This window comes from Octopus bimaculoides, chromosome 6 (assembly GCF_001194135.2).
Source record: "Octopus bimaculoides isolate UCB-OBI-ISO-001 chromosome 6, ASM119413v2, whole genome shotgun sequence".
Classification (NCBI taxonomy): Eukaryota; Metazoa; Mollusca; class Cephalopoda; order Octopoda; family Octopodidae; genus Octopus; species Octopus bimaculoides.
In genome coordinates this window covers 109,533,255-109,546,222 of record NC_068986.1, presented here as the reverse complement: position 1 = coordinate 109,546,222, position 12,968 = coordinate 109,533,255, and the positions used below count along the sequence as shown (strand labels likewise).

The 12,968-nt window shown below is 36.2% G+C and overlaps 1 protein-coding gene across 5 annotated transcripts in view; it reads right to left on the bottom strand.

Moving 5' to 3' along the window:
• Positions 1 to 3,884: 3,884 nt before the first annotated feature.
• The window catches only part of LOC106873758 (mitochondrial coenzyme A diphosphatase NUDT8), a 30,644-nt gene continuing 21,560 nt past the window's right edge, over positions 3,885 to 12,968 (bottom strand). For all 5 annotated transcript variants that reach the window (XM_052969087.1, XM_052969088.1, XM_014921259.2 and 2 more), the window contains 3 exons: positions 10,679 to 10,811; positions 7,425 to 7,505; positions 3,885 to 6,279 (listed from right to left, as the gene is read on the bottom strand). In XM_052969087.1, the coding sequence (XP_052825047.1) occupies positions 6,055 to 6,279; positions 7,425 to 7,505; positions 10,679 to 10,811 (439 nt within the window). In that variant the 3' untranslated portion in view covers positions 3,885 to 6,054. The remainder of the gene's footprint in view (positions 6,280 to 7,424; positions 7,506 to 10,678; positions 10,812 to 12,968) is intronic.

The following is a 12,968-nucleotide window of genomic DNA, read 5'->3' as shown; positions in this document are numbered from 1 at the left end:
GGGGGGGGGGGCACACACCAGAAGTCATTTGCATTTGGTAGGGTTTTGTTTGCCATCTGGCACTCTGTCTGATTATATATGAAAAAATAGGTGTAGGTATGGCTGTGTAGTTCAGAAGTTTACTTCCCAACCATGTGTTTTGAGCTCACTTTCACTGCAGAGGCAAGTGTCTTCCTCTTTTGCTTTGGGCTGACCAAAGCCTTGTGAGTGAATTTGACAAATGGAAACTGAAAAAAGCCCACCATATATGTGTGTTTGTGTGTATCCTTGTCTTGACATCACAGGATGGTTGTAAATGAGCATCACCATTATAAAAGTGGTGTTGTTTGCTTCCAGTCTTCCATGGAAAATATGTCCAGCCATGAGATGCAAGCACAGAAAAGTGGATGTAAAATCATGGTGTATGTACACTTGCTGGTTTTAGTCATTCAACTGTGACATTAAATGAAGCACCACCTTCAAAGGTTTTAGTCAAATCAGTCCTTGAACTTATTTCCTTGTTTTTCTAACATGCATTCATGACAATAATGTGGTCTGATGGTTGAGGTGTTATGCTCACTCACAATCACAAGATAGTAGTTTTGATTCTCAGACCAGGCAGTTGTATTCTTGAGCAAAAAACGCTTCCTCTCACTATATTCTACATCTGGTGTGTGGCACACCTGTGCACCTGTCTTGTAGAGGCAATGCTGACCGAATGGAGGGAGTGAGCTAAGGTACAGCACAAGCATTTGAACACTGTAAGCAAAACGCTTGTAGGTTGTTCAGCAAGATGTTGCTGAGCCCTCATCCATCGTCTCTAACAGAAGAGTCCACAATATACACAACGAAAATATTTTTGCAGTATCAGCCACCAGAGTATCCTATATCGGACATTAACCAGCTAATCCTTGTTAATCTAAACCTTGATTTTCTTAGCCTTTTCGAACATTTTCCCGATATGTTTAGATTGCAGGAAGATACTCTGATGCACATTCAGTTTGAATTCTTTCAGTTTCTAGAAACCAGAAACCAGCTTTGTTGTTTAGGATGGGGAAAAAATAATACAATGATAGAGATTCTTCTTTGATGTCTGCTGTGACATTTGGTAAATGTCTTTAAATTTTAGTTTAGAATACAAAACGGCTGGAGAGAGAGCAACAGCCAACAGCAACTTTAATCTTAGTCTTTCTTTAAGTAACATCTTTGTTTGTAAGTGATGAGAAAATTACGAATGAACTAACGAGGGACTATGTTTTCTGGAAGCTTGACCACAAGAAATAGGAGTCAAATTGCCCTCATGGAAGGACACAGATAATGTAGTTGAATAGACTCACTATGTCTGAATAAAAGATGACATGGCCTCACCTGGAATGTCCTTTGATCATAAGTCTGTTCTATCAGGATTGACCTGAAGCTAAACATCAATAAGGAGGTTGTTATGTGGTTGCTCAAATTGCTAGAAATAGCAACCTAATCTTACCATCTTATAAAAGGGAAGGAAGATACATTAGATAATGAAGTCCTTTTATGCACAATGTCTGTATATGTCAGAATGTTCATAGTTAGAACATCCCTTTGATAATAGGGATAATCTTCATCACCACCACCACCATCACAGCAGCATTCATTCCTAAAGCAATATTAGTGGATGTCAAAGAGAACTGATTTGAATCAAGAGGTTATATATTTAAGAGATGAGGAATTATTTACATTATTTACATTTGATGGATATTTGTCCTCCTCTTGTTTGTTGTTAACACGTTTCAGCTGATGTACCCTCCAGCCTTCATCAGGTGTCTTGGGGAAAATTCGAACCTGGGTTCTCATTCCTAAGGTATTTTTCTGATGCTGTTATCATTATCATTCAGGTCACTGCCTGGAATCGAACTTGGAATCTTGAGGTAAGAGCGCAGGCTACTAACCTCAAGATTCCGAGTTCGATACCAGGCAGCGACCTGAATAATAATAATAATAATAATAATAATAACAACACTGGAAAAATACCTTAGGAATGAGAACCCAGGTTCGAAATTTCCCCAGGACACCTGATGAGGGCTGGAGAATACATCAGCCGAAACGTGTGAGCCATCAAATGTAAGTAATGTAGGTTATATATTGTATAAAATGACCAGAGTAAGATATTTAGGAAATAATACTTGTGATGGTTGGCAGAATTGGTAGAGCATCACATTAAAATGTCTTGTTTTAGTTACATTCTAAGTTCAAATCCCAGCAAAACTGCTCGTTGTCTTTTTGAAGCAGATAGAAAGGTTTATTTATTTGAAAATAATAAAAAATTTGGAGGAATTTAGTAAAAGAGCTAAATTTTTTATTCAGCTCCTATTTGGAATGTAACTTAAAAAGGATTTTACATTAAATTATGATGGATGAGTTTAAATATGAACAGCTTAAAACCTGCAAATGTGTTTTATAGAAGTAGAGGGACCAAAGAGATTAACTGATTGTACAGCTCAGTTCAGTCACATTTCACATATGTTGGTTGTATCTGTGTGTATTGGTCAGTTATGGTGAGGTCTGACCATAAGCACTTAGGTAGAATTTGAACTTGGGAATCAAAAGAGCCAGAACAGTTGCACAAGACAGTTCTACCAATTTATCATCTCTGGCTGATGTTTTATTTCATAGATCCTAAAAAGATGAGAAGCAAAGTTGACCTTGGAGTACAGAGACACAACCAGAATGCAATTGCTTTAAACATTTCACAACTGTGATGTCCTATATTTTGAGTTCAAATCTTGCCTCCAGATCTGCTTGGTTTATTTTACCTTTGGGGGGTTTGATGAAAGAGGCACCAGGTATGTAATCAATAGATATGACAAGCTGTAACTCTTCCTTACAAAAATTAACATCTTTCCTTAATTAGTCAAAAGAAATTAGAAAGTGTTAGTGATGAGGTATTTAATTTGTTGTTGTTTGGCCCCATGGTCAGTCTTGATTTAAGTAGTACTATGACCATCCTGTCTTTTAGCCAGGTATTATAAATTCAATGTTACTAAAATTTAGTTCTAAATATCATTTTACTTAATATATTACAGGACAGGAATTAAGGGTAATTTGGCTGCTATTTCTTGTAGATTGAGTGACCATGTAGAGATAGCTCTGTTCATTGTATTCCTGATCACCAGGATCAACTTTGTCTTTTGATGGTTAAATAATCTTAGATACACTAATTTGTGGTGGTCATAGAATACCTTTGATCACGTTTGCTCAATCACAGCTAATCTAAAAACTGAAGGACAGAGATTCTCCTACTCTTAGTTTTTGATCCCAACTTCATAATATTTTACAAGGACTCGCCCTATATTCCTTTAGGTCCCTTTCTTTAAGCTATGAATTGTATAGAGATTGAACCCTACTCCCAGTTTTTATTTCTGTAACATGAAGCAGATTAAAAGCAAATCTTTTTTTTAAATATGTTAAGTCCACATGATAACTTGGTAACAGTTTTAATTCTACCTTCGTTGACTTTATCTCTCTTTCTTTTGGGGACCAATGAAATAAAGTACCACTCAGGTACGAGGGTCAACTTGAAATTGCCCTTATGCCTCCCTACAAAATACACAGCCTTAAGGCAAGGAATGTAATATGGCTTTGCCAAAGACGTAACAATGGTTTTACTAGAAAAATGAACCAATGATGGCAACAATAAATCAGTCAGTCGATCACGTTAACCAAACATCAAAGACCAAATGAATACAAGATTTTCAAAAATCTTTTCCAAAACAAAGTTGTGACAATTTTCAAATTCTTTTTCAATCAAAGAATTACTTTTTGGACATGACTAAAAAAAAAACAAATCTAAAACTGTTGATGAGATTTTAATTTTTATTCTTTATAAAATAAAGACAGCTATTTCAACAGACAGAAACTTTTAATATCCATTCTGTAATTTATTTTCAAGTTTTATTTCAATGAAAATATTGAAATATATATTTGTGTGTACATGCCTATGGCCATCTTATGTTGAAACACGACAGGAAAAATATGGTGTAAGTAGAAACAGACACATGTCGAGCTTGCTTTGTTTCTTCTTTTATAAAATGAGATGATCTACATTCTTTAATCGGAACATTTATAAAAATAACAAAAGAAAATATATATATATATGTAAAAAAAAAAAAAAAAAAAAGACAATCTGTTGAGTTTGAATGACTTTTCCACACCAACAACAATTGTTTCAATGACTTTTGATGAAATATGTTATTTTCTATATCTGTATCATTAAAATATCAAATATATATGTGAGGCCCTGTTTGGGTTTTTATTTTCATAACTTTGTTTTTAAATTTGAAGCCATTTGGTCATGACATGTTTTCAAAATCACTCCATGGACAGCCATTGTGTTATACTTTGTGTTCAGGTTGACGAGTATTGAGTTAATTAATCTCAAGCTGCCTGTTTCAAAGTGCAGGGCTGTCATTATTACCAAATAATAATGATATACAAAAAGATGAGATTGTCACTATTTGAAATACTTTTTGATCATAGGTCCTGATCAAGCCTGACCTAGAGTGATTTTTAGGGAGATTTGCCTGCTGTTTTTAGCAGGTAAAGCATAGAGCCTCCTCTAGAAAGAGACATTGAACTGATGTTTATATAAAAAAACAAAAGGGAGTGGGGGGTCACTAACGGATTGCCTTTGGTCATCTGTTTGCTTGACAAGAGCTGAACCAAGATACCAACGAAACTCCAGCTAAAATTACCTTTGTTTTGTGTCTCTGTATGAAGGTGTGATCAAAACTATTGATGATATTGGAAAGATTTACTCATATTTTCGTCTTGATTTCATTGATTTCAATTCTAATATTATGAGCGTGGCTGTTGCCAGTACCGCCTGACCGGCCTTCGTGCCGGTGGCACGTAAAAGCACCCACTACACTCTCAAAGTGGTTGGCGTTAGGAAGGGCATCCAGCTGTAGAAACTCTGCCAGATCAGATTGGAGCCTGGTGTCGCCATCTGGTTTCACCAGTCCTCAGTCAAATCGTCCAACCCATGCTAGCATGGAAAGTGGACGTTAAACGATGATGATGATGATTGTTTTTGGTGGTTTCTGACAAAAGCGTTCTAAGTAAATAATGGTGGAGCGAAATCCCTGCAAATTTACCAGATTTTCATTCAAGGAATTAATTCAGTGATCCACAAACAAAACAAAATAAATCGGAAAAAAAAAAAAAAGAACTTAGGATGATGTTGTTTAACTCCAGGTCAGTCCTGATTGAACACACCTATAATCAAAGACATTCCAGCCATGACCAATCTGCCTCTGTTTTGTTTTTCTGGCAAAGTGTATCCAGCACCACATTTTCCAATGTCTCACATAAAATCACACCAAACTTTCATGAAAAAAAAAGGGGGGGGGGGTACTGGCTCCTTGGAGACAATGTAGTTCTACAAAATGTTTGTCTTAAAAATAAATAATAAAATACAGGATGGTCATGGTTGGAATTCTTTAATCATAGGGCCGATCTGATGTGAAACAACAGTACATAGTTACTGCAAGAACTGATGTGTGAGTATGTGTGTGTAGAATTTACTACCAAAACCAAGGAAAAAGATGCTTTAGAGGGGAAAACTGCTCCCAAATCTGTTGAAAGTTTCCAGACCAGCTCCCTATCTTGTTACTCGTCATAGAAACAGGTCATAGACACCCTTAATGTAGATAATTCAATTTTCAGATTTACTAAACTCATTCATCAAACTCAGAGGCACTCAATTAAGGTCTCTATGATCCTTAAGGGTCCACGTAAGATTTTAACATTTATGTGCAACGCACTGGTGATACTTCTACAAAACACAAAATTATTTTTTTTTATACAATTCAATTATAAAAATACAGTAAATTTTTTTTTAATATATACATCAAACGGTTATTAAGGTCCAGTAGAGTTGAATAAGGATCAAAAGGGTCCATTGGTAAAAAAAAATGGTTGAGTCACTCATTAAACTCCACAGAAATGAACTTTAAAAAATTAAATATCAAAGTTATCTTCCCTGAAAAGTTCATAGCCTAGAAATCGATTGATACACGTTAATAAGTATGGCTAATCATGTTATTTTATTTTTTGTATTGATCTTTGATGTTTAATTTTAAAATTATATAAATGTGGTGCTAGGACGGTTAGAAACTGATGGACAATCACAGCTGTTAATCCCCAAATTCGAGAACTAGATAAATAAACTGGTAATGTGTAACCATTACCAGCTCTTGATTGGGTCATTCGCTGGTTGTCAGGGTTACACAAATCTTTGATTGTTGTGAAGAACACCTTTTCTACCTGAAGAAGAAGAAGAAGAAAAAAAGACACCATAATAAAAGATCTTTGGATTCTTTTTTTTTATTAAAAGTTACAGATTTTTTTGAAAAATAATGATTCAGTGGTTTTTCCTATCAACACTAATGTGTTACCTATCATATGATGGGTAACTTTGTATTATTTTATCAGCATGGGTAATATCAAGTCAAATCAAACGGAAATTGTAGTTATAGCTGATGCTAGTGCTGCCTGACTGGCTCCCATACTGGTGGCACGCAATAAGCACCATTCATGTGTCACTCGTTGCCAGTGCCATGCCTGACTGACTCCCCGTGCCGGTGGTATGTAAAAAGCACCATCTGAACGTGGTCAATGCCAGCCCCCTCACCTCAACTGGCTCCTGTGTCGGTGGCATGTAAAAAGCATCATCCGAACGTAGTCGATGCCATCGCCGCTTGACTGGCTCCCGTGCCGGTGGCACATAAAATGCACCATTTGAATGTGGTTGATGCAACCCCCTTGCCCATATGGCTCCTGTGCTGGTGGCACGTAAAAACCACCGACTACACTCTTGTAGTGGTTGGTGTTAGGAAGGACATCCAGCTGTAGAAACATTGCCAGATCAGATTGGAGCCTGTTGTGGCCTCCTGGTTTGCCTGACCCCAGTGAAACCATCCAACCCATGCCAGTATGGAAAACGGACGTTAAACAATGACGATGATAATGATGACATACATGCAATAATTATAATTAACTTTTATCTAAGTACTTATACAAAATGATGAAATTAATGTTAATTTCCAAAAGAAAAATTTTTATAACCTTAAGATTAAAACGAATTTCGTCTCATTTGTATATGTGCATTAAATATATACTATTTTCCTAAATTTCACCAAAATAATCATAGTATCACTCCCTTGCAAAATCTATCTCCACAAATTTCATTTAAAAATGTGTATTTTTCAGTAAGTTATTTTTCAACAATTTTAACTATTTTCTAATAAATTTTTTTTTTTTTAATTATTTTTTATATTGATTACAGTAAAAGATGGAGAATGGCAGGAACGAATCAAAATATAGAAACTGCCTGACCTTAGCAAAGACAATATTCTAAGAAATACAATCAAGTTAAAGAGAATACAAAAAATTTATTTAAAGTGGCTTACTTCATTTGGATTTATGTGAAGAGAGTTCAAATCGATTTCTCCACAAAATCCGACAACTGGTGTGACTTCTCTTGAAGCAGCCTATTATTCAAAACATAAAAGTAATAAATTAGGACATTTTTAATGATATCATGAATGGATTTGTGTTTCTGGAAATAAGCAGTGTTCTGAGTAGAAAAAAATTAAATTTGGTGTTCATTTCTAAATAGCATTTCAGAGCAAATAAAAATTGATTGAGAAATTTTGAGAAACCAAATATCATCTCTGTGAGATGATCTTTTTGATGAAGTGTGATGGGAATGGAAAAGAAATGAGTGGCAAATGTGAATTATAGAAAACAAAGTTACAAAACGGTCAGCAAACACCATAAAATGAGACATAAGCTCCTTGAGTAGGAAATCCATAACCAAGTCCTATTTCTACTGAGATTTATTTCACTTCACTTAATTCATGAATAATACATTAGCATCACAAAATTTATTGACACTATTTACATTAATCAAAGAGGTTCACCTTAGTGCCTGGCTTGAAATTGAACTCAGAACTTCTAGGTGATTGCATTGCATTAACTAGCACCTTTATCCACAACAGAATGCCCATAGGCAGTGTCAGAATGAATTTTTAAGGCTTATAAACGTCCATCGACGTCTTGTGTTGGTTCTGTACTGATTGGATGAAACAATTCTATATATTTGCAATGAGGAATTTATGTTATGTACACATTTACATTAGTTGGAATCGTACAGAGCTAACATAAGACATCAATGGAGGTTTACAAGTCTTAAAATTTCACATATTACAAATTCCTCATCTCAGAAATATAGAATTGTGTCACAAAATTTGTGTTGAATGAATAGAATAGCATTCGAAAGATATTAAATGGAATAAGTACAAGTTTTTACTGCATAATATGATAAATGGTAATAGTAAAGACATCATCATCCTCATTTAACGTCTGTTGTCTCTGCTGGCATGGATTGGATGGTATGACCAGAACTGTAAAACTTGGGGAGCTGCACCAGGCTCCATTGCTTGTTTTGGCATGGCATCTATGGCTGGATGCCCTTCCTAATGCCAACCACTCCAAGAGTGTGTACTGGGTGCTTTTAACGTGGCTTCAGCATCAGTGCTTTTTGCATGGTGCTGAATATCATCATCACTGTCATCATCATCATCATCATCATCCCACAATCTTTTATACTTTGATGAGTGTGTTGCATTCACAACTTCAAGGTATTGGTTTCAATTCCCAGATTAGGCAGTGTGTTGTATTATTGAGCAAAAACACTTCATTTCCCGTGGCTGCAATCCATCCAACTGTAAATGAGTTCTTGAGCAAAGAAACTGATCCTGTGACAGGATCAGTAGGGGTAGTGTTGTAATCTCAGTCACTTAGATGCCATGGAAATTGGGTTAAGGTCCATCCTTATGAATTCTAGGGTTCTCGCTAGACCCAGTTCTAGGTCTTTATGCTGACAAAGACTGAACAAGGCAGTGTTTTACGATTGGATGTCCTTCCTGACTCTATCCTTCTCAGTTGACTCACACACATGGAAACGAGTCAAAACAATATGCCCAAATAATGGAATTTTATACGATTCTAAGAGACAGATGAACATATGGACATAAACCAAACCAAAATAAGGCTGAATCCTGGTGCAGTTCTCCAACTTACCAGTTCCAGTGTAACCCATGCCAGCGTGGAAAACGGACGTTAAATGATGATGATGATGGTCATTCCATTGTTTATGCTAACTCTTAGTTCTATGGAAACCCCAACAAAACAGAACAAATTATTATTAGAAAAAACTTCAGTTTTAAAATAGTGAATGTTTACAACAAAGAAAATACGCAAAGGTTTTTGAGTTTGTGAATAATCGATATAAGTTAAGTTGAAAATATAAATCGGTAACAGAAAGTATTTCTTTACGTAAAGGGACATAAATCATCGAATTAGCATATTACCTATACGAACGCAATTATCTCCCTTACATTCAATACCAGCTACCGAGCGATTTCCAGAGAACTTCGTCTGGAATCTTAACCAAACTTGGGTTCTACTTTGGCGTGCGATCTACAATTCAAGGGGAGATTACGTTACATTTTAGTTTACTTCTCAATTTCTAAATTTTTTAAAAAATAAATTCTGTCGCTCACGCAGCTTGGTCGACCCAGTCGCACGTGCTCTCCGCGCTCGCTCGCGGGTTTCTCGTTTGTGAATAATTCACATGGCTGCAGTCAAATGACAAACAAATAAAAGAATAACATCTTTAGGTTTTTAGAAATTGAAAAGCCAGTTAAAAAGTAACCTAAAGTAATCTCCCTTTAAATTGTAGATCACATGCCGAAGTAGCACCCAAACTTGTTCCCCCAAAAAAGAGAACTAAAAGAGGGAATAATGCTGTTGGGGGTTAACTTTCAGTATTTTATGTGGTTCAAATTAAAAGAGATTTCTTTAGACAACACTCACCACTGTTGTTGTTGTTGTTAAGCCCCAGGTCACAGCTAACAGAGTAGACTTATGCAACCTTCGATCATCTCATCCCAACAGTCACAAATTATCTAGGACTATAATGTCCAATGTCTCTTTCATATTACAAAATTGTATGGTATTTTTGAGGGGGATTTCGCTGCTATTTCTAGAGGACGACTGTATAAATGCTGTTTTGTGGATTCATAGAGACAAAACATGTACATGATAACACTTCCAATCAGTTAAGATCAGAAGCCATGAGAGCCATTGCTTGGTACTGCATCAGGGCATTTTATTATTATTATTATTATTATTATTATTATTATTATTATTATTATTATTGTTAAGGTGTCAAGCTGGCAGAATCATTAGCATTCTGGGCAAAATGCTTAGTGGCATTTTGTCTGCCTGCACGTTCTGAGTTCAAATTCCGCTGAGGTCGACTTTGCTTTCATCCTTTCAGGGTCAATAAATTAAGTACCAGTGAAACACTGGAGTCAATGTAATTGACTAGTCTCCACCCACAAAATTTCAGGCCTTGTGCCTATTGTAGAAAGAATTATTATTATTGCTGTTGTTACGTGGCAAGAAGTAAGACAGAAAAACAAAATGGAAAATTTTCAGAAGTTGAAAGATACACATGAATCAAATGATAAGGAAACGAGTCTAATTTCAGAATAATTTATGCACATACTCAACTAAATCCATAATTATAAGCTATATTTAAATTACTCAAGAAAAAAAAAAAGTAGGAAAATTATTTCAGTGAAAATTAATATACCTTGTTTGGAAGGGGATGCATGGTACCCCAGACATCAATCAGTTTTGGATCAAGGCCAATTTCTTCATGTGTTTCTCTAAGAGCTGTGACAGTTAAATCAGCATCACTTCTGTCCATCATTCCTCCAGGAAAACTGGAAATTAATAATAATAATGATAACAGAAAAAAACAATAGGCATTGGAAGGGTGATGCATATCCTGCACACAGATAAATTTATTTTGCAAGTTATAGTGTGGTTTACAATGAGTTGCTTACCCATGCTTTTTAATTGAATTGAATTAATTGAACTGAATTAATTTTTTTTTAAATTTCACCAGAGTATAAATGGTGATGTTTAAATCAACTTAAAAATAAATGAAATCCTCGAATCCATCACTGTACACACACACACACACACACATACATACATAGATACATGCATATCTGCGTATGTATTTATGCATGTTTGAAGATAATCAAACCAAATTTTCATCATTTTGAGCCACTCACCCAATGAGTGTTTCTGCCAAATTTGGTGAAAATCTGTTCAGCCATTTTCCAGTAATTTTGCAAACACACAGACAAACAGACAAAAGATGAATGATTACAATACCCAGCTTTTGCTTATGCGTTCAGAGTAACAATAATAATAATGATAACAATATTAATAATATAATGGTTTCAAATTCTGGGACAAGGCCAGCAATTTTAGGGAGCGATTAAGTCAATTACCCCAGTATGCAACTGGTACTTATTTTATCAACTCCAAAAGGATGAAAGGCAAAGTTGACCTCAGCAGAATTTGAACTCAGAATGTAAAGACAGACAAAATGCCACTAAGCATTTTACCCAGATTCTGACAGCTCACTGCCTTAATAATAATAATAATAATAATAGCAACAACAATACTTTTCTTATTAACAACAGACTTCACAGAAACACTGGACAATATAGCATAGAATTATATGAGGGAGTGTGTACAAAGAGAAGAACTGTACCAATAAATTTCCTCCAAACGGGGAGACTTCTGAAGGCTAATGGAAACCCCACAAAATCAAAACCACCCTGACCACTAAGGCATGTATCTTCTCCCTGTTGTCTTTCCTCGTATGCTCAGAGTAGGCTCATTCACTCTAACCATGTCCATCACGTTTGTCCACCTTTCAACTAAATTCCTAAAAGCAGCAATTTCTTCTCAACCCTCACTTACCTTTTCAAGTGAAACTTGAAAAAGTTAGTGAGAGCTTGGCCAAAGAGGAATGTATATTTCTACAGCCCTTTCTATCTGGTCCACTACACAACCTCCTTCGCTAACGCCACTGTCCTTCCCCATCAAAAAAAGGTGGCAAGCTAATCTCCACAATGGACTCAGCTGATAGCCCTATCCATCTTATATATGACAGTAGGGGTTCAACATAACTCCACAAGTCAGTAACACTCAGGCACTGGACAAGTGAACAGAACCGTTTCTCATTTCTTTATTGCCCACAAGGGGCTAAACATAGAGGGGACAAACAAGGACAGACAAATGGATTAAGTCGATTACATCGACCCCCAGTGCATAACTGGTACTTAATTTATCGACCCCAAAAGGATGAAAGGCAAAGTCGACCTCGGCGGAATTTGAACTCAGAACGTAACGGCAGATGAAATACCGCTAAGCATTTTGCCCGGCGCTCTAACGTTTCTGCCAGCTCGTTTCATCACTCGACATTCCTCTCAGGTAGGTTCTGCTGATGGCATTTCCATACCTGTATAGTTCATCTTCAACTGGTAATGCCTCCCACCTATAGCACTGCCAGGCTAAGGATTTTGGGAAATGATCCATGGTCGTCAGCCTGAAAATCCTCTCAAACAGCCCAGCTAATTGATTTTCATCGATACTCAGAGTTCTCCCTTAAAACATTGCTCTTGCCTGCCATAACCCTCTATAGAACGTCATACAAGAATTTCCACCAACCACACTGCCCAACAGGTAGAATGCCAAGAGTGCTTACTCTTTTACTTGTTTCAGTCATTTGACTGTGGCCATGCTGGAGCACCACCTTTAGTCGAGTAAATCGAACCCAGGACTTATTCTTTGTAAGTGTAGTACTTATTCTATCAGTCTCTTTTGCCGAACCGCTAAGTTACGGGGACGTAAACACACCACCATCGATTGTATATATATATATATAAATGAAATATTCAAACACTGAGATTTGAAGTTAGATGTCACTACTGTTCATATCATCTGTGGATAAATTCAAAATTTGATGATATCACCAGTAGTAGCATGGGTGGAACGCAGTTATGATAGCTTTAAGGAGC